Here is a 21436-nt window from a genome sequence, read left to right as displayed (position 1 = left end):
ATTTTTTTTTTGGGGGGGGGGGGGGCGGGGGCGCTCTTTCTTTTTTGTTTTGGGTTTGTTTTGTTTTTTGTTTGTTTTTTTTTGTTGTTTTTTTTTTTTGGGGGGGGGGGGGTCGTGTTCGTTTTAAATGTGATTTTTATCTGTAAGACACCGTAAATCGGACATATTAATTACGATTTGTGGAACAAACGGACATGTAAATCTGCGATTCGTACGACGCGGTTCAGGCGATTATTTGTGTAAATACGAGTTTTGACTGCGGGCTAGAAATTACGCAATATCCCTTGAATGTGTTGATTGATTGAATGTTCTCGTCGGGAAAATTATTACATGGCCACCTCAGACAAACTATTTATCAAGTTGAATTATATTGATACATGGACATCCATCTCTACAAGACAATGGATCCAGTTCTTTAAGGAGAACTAGGTAAACGTGGTAGGATTGGGAATGTTATACATTTTAAGCTGTATATTGGTTATTTGCTTAGATATTTCTCTTTACCAACTGTGGCTGCAATACAAGTCTACATATATGCGATGTTGTATAAGCCCCTCCATCAAAATTTAAAAAAAAACAGCCTTTTTTGTATGTTTCTGTATAAAGTATTGCAAGTATACGAATATGCTAAAAATGTAGAAATTTTCATCATTTACGTGTACATCAATCGCTATTTCATATTTAAGATTATTCGCTACATCGTTATAACATATCTTTGTTTAACGTTAAGATTCATTCGCTATTTCATATAGTATTTCATTTTTAACATCCTTTCGCTATATATTTATTTAATGTTAAGATTCGTTCGTTATTTTATATCGTACTTCATTTTTAAGATTCGTTCGCTATATTGTTATTTCCTACTTAAATTTCATCCGCTGTATCGTTATTTCATATTCATTCCAGATTCAATCGCTATATCGTTATTTCATATTTAATATTTGTTCTTTATATCGTTAATGCATACTTGATGCCCGTTTGCTATATCGTTATTTTATAGTGAAGATTCGTTCGCTTCAAGTATTTATTGGGCATAGTTATATACATTTAAATATATTTTTTGAAATATTGTATACTATCCTATTTATTAATCGTTTATTCATTGTTCGGCTATATAGGCATGTTTTATTGGCGTTAACTGCATAAATCTAAATAATTAGACAACACTATTATATCCATCAAAATTATCTAACATGACCTGGCTGACATCCATAGCTCGACAAAAGAATATGTAAATGACGGAGTAGGATTTCTAGCTTGATGACTAGTCCAGATAAGCCAACCGAACAATAAGCTTGATCTCCTGTCCCATAAACCGGACAAAACGTTTGAAGGTCGGTCCAGATGACACAACTCTAATGCCTAGTAATGGTGCATGACCAATCTTGACTAGGCTTTTCGTGGATCGTTTACCAGCGTTGAGTTTGAATAACCATGACTCTTAAGATCGGATTATTTAAATGTTGTACAGTTTGGTAAATACTTTTATACCGAAATTATTCATCCTTTATTTTCTAGATTTAGAAACTGGTTTTATTAAATTTGTATGTAAATAACTGTACGAGTAACACACTTAATAATCAGTCTCGGTGCATTTGAAATAATATATTATGCATGAGTGTAATTTGCAAGCAAAAACCATGATATATTATAATCTTGTAATGTTTGTATTTCCCCTTCATCAAGACTGCTATATACATATTAGATTTAGACTCTGTATACGATGTAAATTTTAATTTTGTATGAGATGGTATTAAAATTGGCCTTTTCTTGCCTTTGCTTTAGGCTTACTTATACCCATCTTCTTAATTCTTCACACTGTACCATACTGGTTCTATCTGTATGGATAAAACGGGGGAGGGGGTAACGTCCACTCAACACAAACTAGGTCATTTTGGGACTAACAAAGTGCACAATTTTTATTTCAACAAAAATTTGCTTGCGCGTAGGGGTCTTTAACAATCTGATTAAAATACAGATCTATATTTCGTTTCGTGTTTTTATACTTTCGATGGCCTACACTACATGAAGATCTGACAAGTTGTACTCGAAAGGCCGTGATAGGGGTCGTACGAGCAGTATTTAGCCCTATGACGTCAGGAATGGGTTAATCAATCAGCGTTGGCGTTTCTAGTGGTTTACCCACAGTTCAGTGCATAGTACGACAAGACTAGAGGTCGCCGTAACAGACTGTCGAGAATTCGTCTAATGGTTTGGATGAAGCTATGGCGGGTGTGACGCCAGGCAGGGTAAGCCTACTCTTCCGGACACCTGTTACCACTGTTTGTCGTGTATTTTGTACATGGCGAACAGTCCATTTGCTGATTACACTATTTTGCCCTATACCGTTTTTTTAGGACTTCGTATTTTGTCTAATGGTTTGGATTGTTCGTACTTGGTTTTATTTTATTGGCTTATCCCTCACTTCAACCAAAACGCTGGTAATATAACAACTCTTCCAGATCCTAGTGTAGTAAAGACAAGTAAAACGAAATTTTGAACTATAAAAATCGAAATGAAATAGGATCTGTGTTTTAATCAGATTGTGGTCTTTAACGGAGGGAATAAACCGGAGGACCCGGAGAAAACCCACAAGGTTGGACAGGCGACACTACTCCTCTTCACGTACAAGCTTGGGATCGAAACCACGCCAATTTACTCAATGCCATTAAAGACCTTATGATCTAAAGCGCACGTGCTGTATAGCCAGGATTTGATAAATATTTACCAATTACATCTCGACAAACAATGTCAACTCCCAAATGATATAATCCCTTCATCATTCGTAAATACACCTGCAACCAAAGGATATTATTGGACAGAGGTGTGTTGGCGCTTCATAATATTTCTATATTATATCAGCATCTTCAAATTTGTATGTAAATTATGTAACAGTCTAACCACAAACCTGTTTGCCGACCCTGGAAAATTGACCTCAATATCATATGTTCGCGTCAGATACTCCAAAAGACATATACATTTCACATACACACAATATCTGTATCGTGTCTTTCATTCGACGTGGTTTTCAGTGGCACCATAGAAATTTTCCTGGAGGAATGCAGTCCATAGTTATTAGAAAGTCAATCCATTATTCCGCACTTAATGATTCAAAGACGAAATTATTTGATATACATAATAGCCTGAAGCCTATCGATGTGTGTATTGGCGTTATGCAAGAGAAATCATACATAAAGAGAAAACCACTAATCAACCCCATAATTATCAAGTTAAGATCGATTTTCTGATATTGATACATTACAATCAATCACATTATTTTGGAGAACTGTATATCAATAGCTTACACCTGTCATATTTCCGTCTCTAAACAAACTACAGATCGATAAAACAAATGACAGTCCACAACTTTTCCTTTATTGAACTTCCAGTGACACTTGAATCTCTTAATATTGCCTTTCACTTGACTCGCATTTAATCAACGTTGCTTTATTTCCTTTATTACTTCGTATAAAACTCCCGCCATAATTAGAAAGTCGCATAGTGAAGGGGCGTCAGTATTCTATAACATCTTATTGAGATCATCATGTATTCAGACATCTCACTGTCTCTTAGTTGCATTTGAACCATATTCTATATTGCATCAAGACTTTTTCGATTTTTTTATATTCTCATCGAACCTATCATCCTGCTGTAAACCTCCTATAAACAAGAACACGTGGTCCACTTGAGAAGTGCTTTTTACGATCCTCAAAGTTCTGGGGTATAGGTTCAACGCGGCAAGATTATTCGTTTACTTTGATTCACTAACTTCGTTCGTTTGACACATCCCTCTCTGTTCGGATAAACCAGTGATTCTCAGCCTTTTTTGCCAACGGCACCCCTATATTATAGACACAAAAGATGACTCAACCTAAATAAAGAAAAACATGCTATGAACTTACCAGTAGACACCAGTGAATACTCAATTGGGATCACGTGATATTTCGCATTTTCTGAGTGTGCCGTTCAAAATTTCGCGGCACACTTAGATTTAGCGACAAACAGTATCTGGTTAGCTTTATTTATCTCGACGACCAGTGTCTGAAATACTGCCAGGCTGCATTTTCGTTAGCGGTATCTGGTAAGGTCTATTATTTATCTATTTATCAGTGCCTGAAATACTACCAGACTGCATTTCTATTTTTCAAAAATTTCTGGTGGAGGCCCCCATACCCCTAGTTGAATTTCGCGCCTTTGCCCTCTCCACCTTGGACTTTGTCCCAGCTTTTGCCCCTCCTACAACCGGCGAAGGGCATCGCCACGGAATCTATGCAAGTTCGATATTATCACTGTTTTTAATATAATTTTATATGCTCACATTTTCAGGTGGACGTAGATTGTCGTCGCCCCTGTCCGCCCGAGTGGCAGTCCACAATTTGTTTGTGGACACTCTACAGTTCACAAATTTTATTCGATTTGGGCGAAGCTTTTTTTATCCGATTTTAAAAAAAACGTTCAAATATAATACCGTTACACCATGATGTTTGAGTTCGAATTTAGTGAAAATCGAACTAAAACTGCCCGACAAAATGGCAGCTCTATGTACGAAAACAGTGTTAAAGTATGTAGGGGTCACAATTTGTATCTGATTATGGACGCTCTAGAGGTCACAATTTTTATCCGAATTTGATTAAACTTAAAATATGTGCTTATATCCCAAAGATCTCGTTTTTTTTTCGATATTCACGCATATCAGATCGTAACTTTCAGAATTATGGCCCCTGATTGTATGAAATGAAATGAAATGAAATGAAATGGAGTTTAACGTCCTACTGTTCTGCTCCTAACCTGGGCTAATGAAGACGGGCATACGCCATACAGTGTGCTATGAGGGAAATTTTGCCCGGACAGCGGCACTACGGCCTACTCTTATATCGAATTCCAACTGCCAAGGGATCTTTTACGTGCAAGCCAATGTGTACACGGGACCTCGGTTTTTCGTCCCATCCGAACGACTAGACAGCTTTCCTTGTCAGCCCCTCCGCCCTGCATCACTGACAAGGGAGAACCACGCCGGAAAATCTGGATGAACTTTCTCGGCCAATGCAGGGATCGAACACTCGACCTCCAGGCTAGCGACCCTGATCGTATGAAAAATCGCCTTTTTCTTAGCTTGTTCTCTGTCCATCTCTTGCAAAATGTGGGCGTATCTTGCATTGCAACCCCTTGTTATTGATAATATTGATTTTTAAGGATGTCATATCCCGAATAACCATAGACTCACTTATAGCATCATCTAAAATTCAAGAACTGGCGTATTGGGCAACCACAATTTGTAAAAAAGGCTATGCCCTATATCTTTCCGATGACTATGGATATGGATTCGGAATATGTAAATGAAATGAAATGAAATGGGTTTTAACGTACTATATTTCTGCGCACCAACCGGACTAATGAGGGTGTGCTTACGCCATAAAGTGTGTCATGAGCGAAATGTAGCCCGGACAGCGGCGTTTCCGCCTACTCTTTATCGAATTTCAACCGTAAATGGGTTCTTTTATGAGCTAGGGTTTTCGTCCCATCCGAAAGACTTAATCTTGAAATGACAAACAAAGAAAAATAGACATGTCGTAAATATAACGTCAACTCCACAAAAGCCAGGTCACTTTGTGATTAAAATGGAACACCATTATTTCAAGTATTTATAGGGGTCTTTATCAGTTTAGGGTGTGTGCGTGTGGGTGGGGGGTCTACGAGATTAAGCAGACAACCCTACTCCGTGTCACGTACAAGCCTGGGATAAAGACCGATAAAATTGTCTTATCGCCGAATTCCTTTTACTCACATAAATATTTATCTGCTGCACAAATATCAAAGAATTTATTGATAAAAAACAAAAACGAGTATGAAATTCATAACGTGATAATTTTATTTTGTCAATTTCTGTTGAATAGAAGGATTCAATAACAGAAATAAACGAGCCACGTTTTGTGGAACAATGAAGAAAAACAAAGATCTTTTGTCCTCGGTGTATCGATATACTTCTGTACACACTTCATTCTGTAAATATACCTACAATAGCTCGATCATTAATAGCAAATATTACTTAGAGAAGTCAGTCAGTTCAACTTGACTTCTATATATAGCGTAATGATCGGTGCTCAAAATAGCCAATATCATCATTACATAAACCAATATGTCCCATTACAGCAACCTTTAGAAAACTTACTCCATTAAATTAAACTAAATTGATCCGCGGATATCTTTTTGTGGCCTTTCAATGTCAGAACTTGATAACATTACGAGACCTAAATGATTCTGAATAAATCCCCCGTCTAGCTTCTCGTCTGCTTTTATAAAGTAATTAATTTCTGTTCTAGTTCCATTACCTCCGACTTTCCCGTCTATAAATCCTTTAAAAAATACATGTACTATAATGGCGGTCGGTGGATATCCATTTAATAGCTATGGATGGACCGTGCATAAGAATACTAGAAATAAATAACGCAAAAACACCGTATTTAGGCATATAGTGGAATGGTTCTTTTAGACAAACCCTAGCAAAAGTCTGGTTTGCGCTGAGGTCGGGTGTTCGATCCCTGAATTGTTCGAGAAAGTTCATCCAGATTTTCCGGCGTGGTTCTCCCTTGTCAGAAAGTAATGGTGTATTATTTCAGTCACTTCTCAATGTTGCTACATTACTCTATCCAGTAACTAATGACACTTAAAGATTTTTATCAACAAAGTTACATGCTTCATAAACGAACGTTGTATTTTTAATCATTATTTAACGATATTTTTCGTTTTGCTCTGTTTACCCCCATTTAAACGTGAATCATTAATTAGAGTCCAATAAAACAAGAACCAACGTATACTATTGACCAGGAACAGGGCTAAATCTATTTGTTAAGGCCAGCCCAATTTTTGTCAAGGTCGCAGAGATGTAAATAAGGTTAGGGCACGTGATTGGTGGCGAGATTGTAGGTTAGGATAAGCATTGGGGCTAGGTACCAAGTTTCATTTCGATCGTACTTGAATTGGCGGAGCCTTAGGTTATTTCGAAGAGCGTTGTCCCCAAGAACAACAAGGTGCGTATATATAGCGAATGGGACCCATTTTCTGTTCCAAAAAATCAAATTAAAAAGGAAAAACATTTAAATATATCTTTATTGCACTTTCCTTAAATATATAATACATGTAATAATAAGTAACAATATAACTTTAAGTACAGTATCAGGGAACAGGGAAAACTTAAATACCAAGTGTTTAAGAAGAACAATATCTTTACAGTCTGAAACAGATACTATTTGGTGGGGGGGGGGGGGAGGTGATGAAAGAATCAGTCATAACTCTAACCCTTCATCGCTGTTGAGTGTACTGCATGTAATTTCAGCGGTGGACAGATCCTTTATGTCGTTAATTTATGAATAGGTATGAGTAAATCAATATAAATAAATACGAAATGATATTATAAACTGTGAAAACAGTCTCAATTGGTGTACACTAGCAGTGTTATTTGCATATTTTTAAGTCTTAAAACGTTATGTTCAGACCATACTACAGAAAAACATTTTGATGGACTGGTGGGAGCGAGGCGAGGCGAGGCGAGGGCGTGGTGGGAGCGGGGCAGGAATAGGGCGGGAGCCGGATGGGAGCGGGCCCGGGGCGTGCCGGGAGAAGGAATTTACACGACCAGTGACAACACAATTAAAGATCACCTAGTTCGATGTGCAAAACACATTAATTTCATGATAAATGTATATGTGCAATATAGGATACCACATAAATAGCACAACAATTAGGCGGGGAACTTAGTTTCCTGTAAAGAATTTATGTAGAAATGAGCGTAGATAGCACATAAATTATATAATATATTTGAGATCCATTCCCATCGTGAGGCGTCATTTAAAATACTTATTTCTGGTTTATAGGTCTAAGTCACTGCGCCGAGTTTGGACAAAGGAGAGTTGCCGTACGTCATGGGCATGTCCAAGATTATATTTGAATATATCCTTCAGAGTGTTTCTGGTCAGAGACGAAAAGAGAATGGTTTACCTGAGAATTTGTCTCCCTTTTGTTTCTGCACGTAAGGTTTAGACCTTACAGAGTTACGTAAGGTTTAGACCTTACAGAGTTACGAAATTGCGTGACCTACAGCTCGTGACACTGGTTTTGCAACAATTAAAGATGCATTATGTAAGATTTAGACAAGGAGCTAACTGTTCCTGCTTTAATAGTTAAAAAAATAGATAATGAAAAGGGAATATGTTGAAAATTCAGTCAAATTACTTCATTTATGAACGGAGTTATCGTCGATTGCAGAACAATCTAATCACGATTGTTATTGCTGCCGCTGTAACGATAATTAATATAGTCTCGATTACTTGTTTTTAAATTAAATCATTAATTAACAATCGAATTTATATCTGTTGAAAATCTAGAGCATCTGATGGTATCGAGGTCGTGGCAAATTAAAAAATGTCTAATTAATATAATATTTAAGGCCTAAAGAAAGACCTACAATAGGCAGATTTAGCTCTTGAATAATGCATCTTTAATATGTGATCTTTTTATGTTTTTAACCAAATGTATCAAATCAAATTGAAAGAAAAAAAACAACCCAAACAGTTAAAGTTATACACATGAAAGTTTATCCAACATATATCTGTTTCCTTTTCCTGAATCGAGTGACTGGTCTTACGTCTCCAATGTCACCAACAAACACGTCATTTCCGTTTTTAGAGACAGTAACATCATGTGGCTGTGAATGAGACTGAAAAAGTGAGACAATGACATTTTAAAAAAGTCAATAACAGGATATAAACATTTAGTTCCCTGTTAAAAATATTATGTATGACGCAAGTTCCATATTAAGCTTTCACGTCTGTACACAACTACTTCCTTTTGATAAATGTTTTGTTTTAAATGTAGTTTTTGTAAATCCTGGCTTGAATGAGTTTAGTTTACTATAAATATTAAACAAACAAACCAGATATTCTACATATATGGCAAAAGTTATTATGCAAAACCAGGTACAAACAAGTCAACAGTGAGGATTATTTTCCCTGCCTTAATCTCAAAATAAATAGATAACACATTCTAATTATTTGCACATTTATCTATTTGTAATAATACTGCTTATTGCTCTGCTTAACCTGGGATATTGATGTGACGAAATTATACAAAAATTAGAATGTGTTCCAAAGCATCGACCAATCAACCAATCAAATCAAATGAAAATATACAAACAATTACCAATTACATTTCATGTGCAAATTTACTTAATTGATACCGTGAGCCTAATAACAAATATTCGGTTTTATCATCATTCAATTTTAGAAAGTTCTTTGACATCCATTTTTTAATACAGTTTCAATCGGGCCAAGAACCGAATCTTGAGGAACCCCGGATCACAAAACAGATTCAGACCACGATTTACAACTAACTAAAATTCACTATTTTCTACCCACAAGGTAGCTTTTTAAAAGATTTAATGCAGAGCCACAACTACCGAATTTAAAATGAAGAAAGCAGCAGTTAAATCTAATAAACTTACAAATGTATATTTTCGATTATCAATTTCCATTAAAATATCATTTGAAACCCGGGTTATTTACTACATTACTATCTAAGACACACAAAGATGGTAGATGAAATCAATAGAAACCAATGTAAACGAATTTCTCTTACAACCACATGCTGGATATCACAGCTGAATATCGACGAGGAAGATAAAATAACAGGTATACAAACTATATCTATACTTACTCCCATGTTAACTACTCCCCATGAGTCGACTATTCTTCCATTCATCTCAACAGTAAAGCCCCGAGCTTCTAATTCGTTCTCTTCGGGACTAACTACAGCATACATAACTTTATCTGAAACCACGAGACATAATTGAAAAAAAATGTTGGGTTCTAGAATATCGTCAATATGACAAAAATTATAAACTCCAGCCAATCGTTATGAAGTCTTGCTAATGTGGGTACATGGGAGACAACCTAACAATCAAACTATTCAGCCATCAAGATCAATGGTTAATACTTCCATAACAGTTGAACAAATCCCGTTGCGCATAAAATAACACAACAAGAATTCCTTAGCTACGTGAACTTTTGAAACGTGTGTTCTAAAAACAGTAACAATAATCCTGAACGACGCCAGCCATGCTGGAACCATCGGTAGGACCAGAATTTCATAATCGAAATTACAGAACGAAAATATTAATTCTGCTGTCAATCAATCTGTGACAGATTTATCTTTCATCTATGTTAGTTATTGGAGATGAGATACTTACTGACTGGGCTATACTCGATTGCGAAGACACGGCCGATCTGGTCAAACTTTACCAAGGTTTCGTCAAAAACTCCGGTTTTACTAGGATCCTTGATGCCAGCACGATAACACATTATTCTGTAAATAAAGACGACTATAGTAACTAGTAATAGTATAACAATTTGTAAGTAGTGATATTAAACAAAATTAAGATAAAACTGTTGCGAAATATATGGGGGACGGGGGTGAATAAAATCAGTTTTAATTCTGAATGCGCCATTGTCTTACATTGGCTAAGAGTTTTTAATGGGATCAAAACCCAGATATAAATAAACATCCGATAAGTAATAACTGTGAAAAACAACCATCGGAGATCAGAACTAATACAGACCAGGTGCTACATCTATACCTTATATGCCCCTGTATCTCTGATAAAGAACATTACAACATTTGTTGTAATAACATTCCATCACTATCCTTTCATTTCTAAACGGGTACATTTTGGAACCACGGAGATGATTCTTCAAAGTTTCTTACTAGTTTCGACGCTAAGATGAGCACTAAAGGAAAGTCTCTTAAAGCTGACATTTCTTTGGGTTTGTGTATAATTTACTCATATCATCGAACCATTTTTCGATTTTAACCTACCTGCTGTCTTCACGATCAGCTACACACAAAAGATCTAACTCTTCTACCAGAGACAAACTATGTGGCACGTTAAGAGTGTACTCTGTGGTAGGACCTGAAATATTGAAGATTATGTACCGAATTAAGATGATGTGGGTAAGGGGAGGATTTCAAACTTTGGACTGACAAGTTTCTGAAGTTAATCCTGAAATAGATTTTGAGTTTGAGTGATATTATTAGTGTAAATGAGGATGTAAGGTTTACACTGCCAAATGCCATTTAAACTACAACTAACTTATTAAAAATGTTATTAAGTAAATGTTCACGTACCATTAGACTTGTGACCCCATTCAGTGATCAGAGATCCATCTTTTGAGAACTTCATGACACGACCGTTACAATATCTACAAAATCAAAAGTGGTTAATACTGATAAATACATCCTTACACTATTATCTGGGTTATTCTGGGTTATTATCTGGGTTATTCTACAGCAACTTAGTGCCGGGCTGCAAGCTGGATCTAAATTTCCATTGGAACAGCCATCTAGAATATAATATTACTGTGCCAACTCTTCATAAATTTCCGTGATTGGATAGTCTCCTATACATTTTTCTATACTATTGCTAAATGTTGACCTTCCGTCTTGAATTCTAAATAGGGTGAGATGCAGATGATAACTGGGTAACATAAGTAATAAAATGCAAGCATATCACAAACAAACAAATAACATCGTCTTCTGTTCAGGTCAATCATCTCCAATAAAACACTTGAAAGATTAGAAGAATACTTACCCATCAGCGACAAAGAAATCGCCATTGGACGCAACAGCAACATCAGTTGGTTTACAGAAAGTGTTATTTGTTTTTCCTGGAACAAAAGCTGTGCCAAGTTCTAGGTCAGGTTCTGACTGACCAGAAGGAATTCTGAAAACTTGATGTAAAGCCACGTCCGTAACCCATTTGTTACCGGCACCATCAATAGTTAAACCATGGGGCATGTAATACCTGAATAATACAATGGTGGTCAATTTAATTTTAATTTGGAAGTTCATCTGCAATCAAAGTCGGCAAGGGCCACTCTGTGGTACAATTTGGAAATATTATATCCTAACGAGGGTCTTCTCTTTGACACCATGGCCAACTCTATCAAGCTTTCAAATCACTTCGTCGAAAATTTCACATTTTTTTTTAAGCTGACGGAAGTGTGTGTGTGTGTGTGTGTGCGGGTGGGTGGGTGTGTATGTGCGTGTGTGTGTGGTGGTGGTGGTGGGGGGGGGGGTAACTAGGAAATATTCCATCTAATTATTCTGAATTCCAATAGGGTCCTTCGTATGCTCACGAAGCTTTAATAATCTTCAATGTGAGCTTTTTTCTGTATCGCCTTTGTATATAAAACGCAACCTTTCATCGATCTAAAGATAGTAGGCCTACCAATCCAGACCTAATCACATTTCAACCGGGATCAAGCTTCATATCAGCATATTTTGAAGGTCAGTTTTCAGAATCCAACAGAAAGTAGTAAATTCATAGACATTGGGATCCAATATGGGGCATTTATTCTTTTTTTGTTGCTTTTTTTATTAGCTTAATAATACAGTACATCATTGTAAAATGTCTACAATTATACAATGCAAAAAAAATGACAGATTTTATACTCGGCTTCGTAGTTTTAAAGGACAGAATAATACAAAGCTTTAATCAGAGTTATAATCAATATTGATTTTTCGATTTAAGTTTGTACTTTTGTAAGTTCAGCTATGAGAGTTTTTTTTAAAGTAAGTAAAAGATTGATCGATGGACGGTGTTTTATAAAGGCCATTTTTGTATACTTTTCATGAAGATAAACTTAGGCTTGGATTTCATTTATTGAGTGTGTTGTGTAATGTACTAGATTAGTTCACTATTCTTCGATTTGACGTTATTTTTTACAACTTTTAATGAATTTCTTACTTATTGGCACCCTCGCCGTTTATTTTCTTCCCATTCTTTACATCAAACTGGACAATTGTTTCTGCTGCAATAGGACCCTGGTCTTTCTGTGCATAGGTATTGTCCCTGTTGAAGGATCTGCAATTAAAAGGGCGGAAATTTTTTAATTTCTATAAAAATGATTTTCTAATCCGAGCAACTTATTTTATTTATCATAAATTAATTTCTTCTGAAATCTGTTAAGTTCATAATAACAAACTGGTTATGGGCGGATGATGGCTTACGAAATATCAAACCAGTCAGAACTTGAATGTGTAATAAAAGATGTATTAAAAGATGTAGTCTCGCTTTTGAATTGTACAGGGGACACAACTCGTTCTAACATTCGTGATTTATTAACATTACAACGAGGCATTATTACATAAAATTCGACAGTGACGAATAGAAGCAATGTTGGGCAACAGTATGACATTATAAGATAATTCATATAACATAAAGTAATGCGCACATTTAAATTAATAACCCGAATAAACTATCTTCGAGGAGGTATAAATCTCATAATTTATGATAAGATAAATGGTCTTCCAAATGTTTTTATTTATTATTTGTTAAAAATACAAAGATGCAAGCTTTAATTCTGTTAATGCTACATACATTGTACAAATTGGGTTAATATGACTTCTTGCTTGGGGTAATCCGTTTGCTGATATGAACATGAATATATCTATTTTAAGGGAGAGTGAGAGAAATGGGGTTTAACGTCCACTCGACACAAACTTGGTCATTTCGGGAATAAAATATGGTTAAATTTTATTTCAATAATTCGCTTGCGCATAAAAGGTTCTTTAGCAGCGGGAGGAAATCGGAGGACCCGGAGAAAACCCACGAGGCTGGACCTTGTCACGTACAACCGGGGAATCGAAACTACGCCAGTTAACTCAATGACAGACCTTATGATACAGCGCGCACGCTCTAACCATTCGGCCAACCACCCCACCCCTCCCCTCCCCTCCCCTCCCCACCCCTATTTTAAGGGGAGTTTGCAACTGCTTACAATAAGGTCGGCTAAAGTAGATTATACTCTGGGGTACAGAATGTACTTTAGCCAGCCCCAGTACTATAGGGCCTACACATTCTAACTTCATTTTTTTAACTCTACATTTGAATTTGGGGTTACATAATGTACTATAACCTTGCCATGAGTTGCTAAAAACAGAGATATGAAATTTACAGTATATTATATAGGATAATAATTTTTAAACAGTAAACCTTATGTATAGTCATGCATCAAAGTCATCGTCACGTGCCAGTTATGACGTTTGTTTCCTGGCAGTACAAAGTTTGTACTTTTGTGTTTCTATATCTGTAATTTAAAGTATTTATATATACTCTTCCAAAAAAGTAGGGGATATTGAAATGCAAATACCTATACAGCTTGTGATATGATAAATAGTCATGGACACTTGACATGCTTTGAGAGTATGTTCACAGATGAAGAACTTATCGCCCCAACAGAACCACTGAGCTGCATGTGCGACACGCAATAGCGCCATACACGTGGGAGGGGTTCATTGTCAAATTTGATACTTCAAGGAAGGATTGATGAAAACTGCCACGTGCTGGTTTATCCTACCCATGTTTGCTTTCCTATCGGTTCTTGCATAAGATTTACTGTTTAGCGTAATTTTGCTTTAGAGTGTTACGTTTAATTTGATCAGGAAACGTTTTCGTCGACGTGAACTTCAACCGACAACACTGCATGAATTGGCCGTGGCACTGCAAGAGGAGTGGGTCAGATTGCCACAAATCGTGATTGGACGGTTCATTAGAAGCATGCCGCGATGAATTGTTGAATGTCTGAGGATTGGTGGAGCAATTACTCATTATTAAGACAAAAATCAAAAACGTCCATTTTCACTTTTGACAGTGTGTCTCTTTGCGAGTGAAATGGGACCGTCTGATAAGCCGCCCGTATGAACTATTTATGTTTATGTGTAGGCAATTGACCTGTTATTAACATACACTGGTTACCTCTAATAAAAACAGCAGTGCATTTCCGCAGTTTTGTGTTGTTTCTGGATATCCCCTACTTTTTATACGCCCACATTTTCATGTGGACGTATTATGCCGTCGCCCCTGTCCGTCCGGACGTCCGTCCGTCCGTCCGTCCACAATTGTTTGTGGACTCTCTACAGGTCACAATTCTTATCCGATTTTAACGAAACTTGAAATATAGGTTTATCCCCAAAAGATCTCGGCTGCTTTCGATATTGGCATGTATCGGATCGAAACTTCATGGATTATGGCCCCTGATTGTACGAAAAATCACGTTTTTAGCTTGTGGACCCTATAGAGGTCACAATTTTTATCCGATTTTTTTTTTGTTTATAACCCAAAGATCTCGCGCGCATATTGGACCGTAACTTCCTGAATTATGGCCCCTTTTTAGCTTGTGGACCCTATAGAGGTCACAATTTTTATCCGATTTTTTTTTGAAACTTGAAATGTAAGTTTATAACCCAAAGATCTCGCGCGCATATTGGACCGTAACTTCCTGAATTATGGCCCCTGATTGTACGAAAAATCGCGTTTTTAGCTTGTGGACCCTATAGAGGTCATAATTTTTATCCGATTTAAAAAACCGTATTATTATATCACCGTTACACCCTAAAGAAGGTTGAGTTCGAATTTCGTGAAAATCGGCCCAAAATTGACAAACAAAATGGCCGCCGTTCGTACTCAAATAGCGTAAAAATATGGTATATCAAGGTTGTGGACCCTATAGAGGTCACAATTTTTATCCGATTTTGTTGAAAATTGAAATGTAAGTTTATAACACAAAGATCTCAGTTCCTGTCGATATTCGCGCATATTGAATTGTAATTTCCTGAATTATGGCCCTTGATAGTAGGAAAAATCACTTTCTTGTTAGCTTGTTCTCTATCCATCTCTCGAAAATGTGGGCGTATCCTGCCTGGCAGCCGCTGGTTTTGAAGAGTGTACATGTATATTCAAATATAAAGAATACGTGGGCATGTAACTATATGACGGGAAATTTTCACATAATCCAAACCCTAACTATTACAGCGCCGAATTGACTATTTGTGCAAATCCACATAGTGCGTGTAAAGAGGTGCATTTAATGGGCGCTTGGTGCTTTAATTAATGTCCGCGTTCACAATAACGTGATATCGCAGAAATAGTACACATTGTCATGTCAAGATTTATAAGTAGCCTACATGTATGTGGTGTGACCTATATACAAGTTTACAGCTGTAAATTCACATGACAAACAACATCATAATAAATAGACTAGATATTTGTGATGCAAGAATATTTGGTATTCTAGTTTAGTATATATATAACGCTTGTGCTTGCATAACAACCTGTAAATCATGATCACCTCATATAATAATCTAAGCTCATAATCTTAATATGGAGATTAATGCTAGGTACGTTCTAAGCCTATATATTGTATGAAACATGTCAGCAACAAAATATTATCTAGAATGGACGCATTTACTTTATTTTACGTATATTATCTACTTCTAATGGAATCTTCTAACAACGTCTACATATATATAAAGTAAAATTTATGTTGGCGAAATGAAACTACATCATTTGTGCTAATGTTTTCACACCGAAGTTGCTCTTCAGCCATTTATTATAACATTTATATATACATGTATAAACATATATATGGTTATCCGCTCTTTTCTTATCACAATACAGTATTTATGGCCACAAAATCTAAACCCGGGTGGTAAATAAGCACTTACATGACATCCCGCAAAACCAAGAAATATAATTATATTTTTGAATAATGCCCGTTGTTTATCTTTCTATATTTAACGTCGCGTGCTGCATAAACACGCGTTTGGCAGCCAGTCAATTTAAAAATTAGAATTTTCAAGTATTTGAGAAATATGGAGAAAGGTTTGTAAAATCCAGTAAGTTTGTAGATGACCATAATAGTCTGTTTAACTCCGTTTAAAATTACTGTGACAAAAAAGTGATAGCCATGGTTGTAAAATATATATGTTTATATCGGGGGGAATAAAACCACAACCACAATTCGTGAATGGAGGTTGATGCAGTTAAAATGATCAAATTTGACGCGTTTGGTCTTCCGTAATAGTCACACAAGTTACGAAATGAAATGAAATTAAATGGGGTTTAACGTCCTACTGTTCTGCTCCTATACTGGTCTAATGAAGACGGGCATACGCCATACAGTGTGCTATGACGGAAAATTTTTGCCCGGGCAGCGGCACTATCGCCTACTCTTATATCGAATTCCAACTGCCAAGGGATCTTTTACGTGCATTCCAATGTATACACGGGACCTCGGTTTTTCGTATCATCCGAAGGACTAGACAGCTGTCCTTGTCAGGCCCTCCGTTCTGCACCACTGACAAGGGGAAACCACGTCGGAAAATCCAGATGAACTTTCTCGGCCACACAAGTTACAGAAGATGACAAAAATTATACACATAAATAATTATCAAGGTTGTGATGACATTTTGAATTAAGAGTTTTTACAGTGGTTTAGTATTTTTTAAATTTGTTAATGAAGGTAAAAGAGTTTTTGTTAAATACCGCGTGGTATTTTTGATGTTGTATAAGTGGAAATATATTTCTAAAAAGTTCGACATTTTCCCACGTACAAATATCAACAGTATCCAGACATTGCATTTATCACACAGAGAAATGGCCTACAGAGAAAAAAAAAGAAAAATTAACAAAACTTGTATAACTTCTGTTTATTTACCTGTCCTCGCCCTACCACCTGAAGCAAACAATATTCATAAAACGTGACACATAATATGCATTGTAAAAGAATTTTGCGCTTCTTGATGTTGATGTACCAAAAAAGTTTTGTTTTGACATACGTCCAGGACAAAACAAAAACATGTACTGTCAAATTATACCAGACAGAAGAATGGAGATATTGTTTAATGTGTACGGGGCCCTGGATATAAAAGTGTTTCATTTTATATATATAAAAAATATGATTGAATTAGATGGAAGGGGTGTGGTTTGGTGAGGTGGTAAGGTGGTAAGGTGGTGAGATGGAGGGGGGGGGGGAAATAGATGTCCTCCATTACTGTAATACAAGATTGGAAACATAAAGCCTGCAGCAATTAATGAAATATCCTTAAATTATTATAAAATTCAAAATAAATGAGATGCTTGCCGTGACATTTTGTGACAGTATGTAGCCTACGAGGGCTGGCTGAAAAGTTCTAAGCATGAAAAGGATAGATCAATTGGGTTGAAACAAACTTTTGCCACCAACAAGTACAATCACTGAATGAACTATAGACATAAGAACTGCAACTGATTATTATTGTCTTCGGACCAGACCATTTTGTGAACCTACCCACTGAAATCACCAGAAATAAGCACCTGCAACTGAAAGAACTAACCCCAACACAGATACATGCCAACATGGTCTCCACTTTAGGGGATGATCCCCCGCCTTTTCCACAGTAAAGAAGTGGGCTGCGGAATTAAGCGTGACAGAGAGATCCGTGACGATGATCCGCGTCCTAGAAGGTCATCAACAGCAATCATTTAAGAAAACATTACCAGGGTGCATGACATGGTGATGGCTGATCGATGATTGACCACTCGACATATTGCCAGTGCTGTGGGCATCTCGCATGAGAGGGTTGGGCACATTAGTAATGACAAAAGTTTCAGCCAGATGTTTGTCAAGGCTTTCGACGGCTGATCAGAAACGTTTGAGATTCCAGACGTCCCGTGATAATCAGCGCCGATTTGAAGCAGATCCTGATAATTTTTTGGCCAGATTTGTAACCAAGGATGAGACCTGTTTCCAAAAATGAAAAAGGAACTAGTAATGGTGACGTCATGTCAGCTGTGAACGACATTTTTAGGTGGTTTTTAGGTGGCTAAAAAAAAATCTTCCTGATTGTGGAGAAAAATGAATGAAAACCATCGACTTTGTACGGGTCTTTTACAGATAGGCTTAGAACTTTCCAGCCAGCAGTGGTATGTATATTGCAACACGATTATCATATACATATTTTAAACCTCAATTTCCTCGATTATGTAAAAGTGGTGATGTTAGCTGGGTTCGATCCCGGTGTTGGCTGGGAAAATTCCCCGGGATTTTTCAGCATGGTTTCGCCATGTCAGGAGTGCCGGGCGACGGCTTTGGCAAGGAACATCGTTTAGTCGTTTAGTTTGGATGAAATACCTTGGCCCCGTGTACACGTTGGCGTTTAATCATTCATATGGGACGAAAATCCGAGGTTAGTGTACATTTTGGTGAAAATTTCCCCATAGTACACTGTATGACATACGCCCGTCTTCATTATTTTAAGTTTAGCACAGTGCAGAAAAATGGGACATATGGCCAAAAGCCACCTGCTTCCACATCCCGAAAATAATTATGCAATGAGTTCGAATCTAGACCTGGTCCTATATGTCCTTAACATGCCATTGCCTTTAGATTATAACGTAAATTGCCAGCCCAAAAAAATATTCCCAACACTAAGAACAATATTATTCATTCAATTGTCAAATTACGGATGATTGACCTACGACAATAGGTCGAGGATCATTGCATTGAAAATAGGTCATAATATAATGATGCTATAAACAATATAACATATAAATAGATCTACTGACGGGCATCTTTGTAAGTCAATTCAATAAATTTCTTCATGGAATCCAAACGAAATAATACCATCCCAAATAAGTTGCAACATCTTGCAGCAGGCGCTGTAGGGGGTGGTGGATGGGGTCTAAATTCTGTCTTGGGTGTCTGGAAGAGGTGGGGGGTACTCCACAGCCGAAAATGTCTGGCATTGTCCATTCATACTATTTTGGGTTGTGGCCAACATTTTGCAGTCGGTTTTAATGGTTTCGCTTCGGTAACTCACCAATAAAAATGTAACATTTTATAATGGGTTTCATTGGGGTCGATTCTGAGCTGATCTACATCAATTATATTTTCCGTTGGGTATGTGTGTGTGTGTGTGGGGGGGGGGGGCACCACTGAAAATGTTTGTCGTCGTCCATTCGTTATTCCTGACGTGTTGAACTTTTTGAAATGGTTTCATTGGGTTCGCCCCCCCCCCTCTCTCTCTTCCTCGATCTCTCTCTCTCTCTCTATCCCTCTCAATCTTTCTCTGATTCTCCCTCTCCATTGAGGAAGAAGAGGAAGTAGAGTAGGCAGGATATTTTCACTTTTCACGCATAGTACACTGCATTCGAACAGTTGGTGTGGAAAAGTAAGACATTAAAACCCCATGTACATACACCTCCGTGGTTTAACAACATCCCATTTCATGGTTATATATGGGGCTCTGGAAATTTCAAGCAAAATGTGAATGAACGACGCATAATTAATTATAACATGTAACTCATTAAGTGTTACTTACCCAAATTCCCATTTTCGACTACCTCTGTGAAAGACAACTAAATCATTATTAGGAGCAATTGCCAACCCGCCAATTTGACCTATATTGACATTGTTGTCTGGCCAGTTAGGATCCTCGGATAAAATCTGAAAAGTGAAAACCAACCATATTCAAATTAACATGATACAAGTGACATTTTTCTTAGTTACGGATACATTATACATAATCTCATGAGGTAATATTTTGACAAAATTATAAAAAGGTCCGTGACAGTAAGTTCAATGAAACGATAGATCATGCGCATACAAAATTATATCTATTTTAATGGTCTGATTTGTGATCTAGTTTCTTTGGGAGTATTTATATATATATATACACCCCTATGTACATATATTGTCCTGGAACATATTAAAATATTGACAATTATTCAGCATTTTTTCAGTAATTAGGCGTTTTAGGCGTTATAATAAAATGCAAACAAATATTAGTAACATTGCCTGATTAGTGGCTTAATGTTTCGACATAGGACCATATGTTGTCAATAGAACTTTAGCCTACGATATGAACACCTGTGGCTTCCCTACAAGATGAAAGGCTGGTTGTGCAATTTAGTAGATATCATCCCATTTGGGCAGTGCGTTTAATATTTCAAAAAAAATTATATATATAATTTTGATAATGTTAATTATAGAATAGAGAATTATATGACACGGAACCTGTTATAACTTATAAAAAATGGAATTTAACAAAACATACAATATGTCGTTTGAGAAATAAAACAAAAACATGACATGATTAAACACCTCTAAGGTGATCTTCTGATAGTAATTATCCTACCTCTGGTGTGTCCGGAAACGTGTAAAGTTTGTCCAATATATTTCTTATATTCAGATCTGTTGGGAAAGAAAAACAGCTGACCAAGAGAGCGGAAGCAATTGTAAAATACCGAACAATCACCATGTTGTGTTTCCGTTCTTGTCTGTTAATACCTGATGTTTAGGTCTTAGATCAGATATTATCTGATAACAAATCAGCTGTAACAAACAAGCTTTAGAGCCGTCACCAATACTGATTCTTGACACTATATATCATCTATATTAATCTAAACAAAACAAAGAACTGTTATGAAAAATATGGTGGACACCAAATTATATATTATAATAATATAGGGAATTTGGTGTGAATGACGCATATTGCTCATTAAAAATGGACCTGTCGTTGCTTAGCAACTGACGTATTGATCGGAATCATTCAGATCCTGTTTCCA

General features: G+C 36.6%; 1 protein-coding gene across 1 annotated transcript; it reads right to left on the bottom strand.

Annotated features, from left to right (window-relative positions):
- Nucleotides 1–8568: 8568 nt before the first annotated feature.
- Nucleotides 8569–21327, bottom strand: LOC126817066 (peptidyl-alpha-hydroxyglycine alpha-amidating lyase 2). The gene is made up of 9 exons (XM_050543852.2): nt 21007–21327; nt 20191–20315; nt 12797–12913; nt 11639–11851; nt 11176–11249; nt 10867–10960; nt 10241–10356; nt 9709–9821; nt 8569–8713 (listed from the first exon to the last, which is right to left on the bottom strand). Exons 1-9 carry the CDS (start codon nt 21127–21129, stop codon nt 8591–8593), a joined length of 1098 nt encoding a protein of 365 aa, XP_050399809.2. The 5' UTR covers nt 21130–21327; the 3' UTR covers nt 8569–8590.
- Between the last annotated feature and the right edge of the window lie 109 nt (nt 21328–21436).

This window comes from Patella vulgata, chromosome 4 (genome assembly GCF_932274485.2).
Source record: "Patella vulgata chromosome 4, xgPatVulg1.2, whole genome shotgun sequence".
NCBI lineage: Eukaryota > Metazoa > Mollusca > Gastropoda > Patellidae > Patella > Patella vulgata.
This window is presented reverse-complemented; position numbering and strand designations above follow the sequence as displayed.

Coding starts and splice junctions, on each gene's coding strand:
- LOC126817066 (XM_050543852.2), bottom strand. CDS start 21,129: ATGGTGATTGTTCGGTATTTTACAATTGCTTCCGCTCTCTTGGTCAGC. Junction 11,852..12,796: donor AACGGCGAGGGTGCCAATAA/GTAAGAAATTCA, acceptor TGTATTATTCAG/GTATTACATGCCCCATGGTT. Junction 8,714..9,708: donor GGGGAGTAGTTAACATGGGA/GTAAGTATAGAT, acceptor TCACTTTTTCAG/TCTCATTCACAGCCACATGA.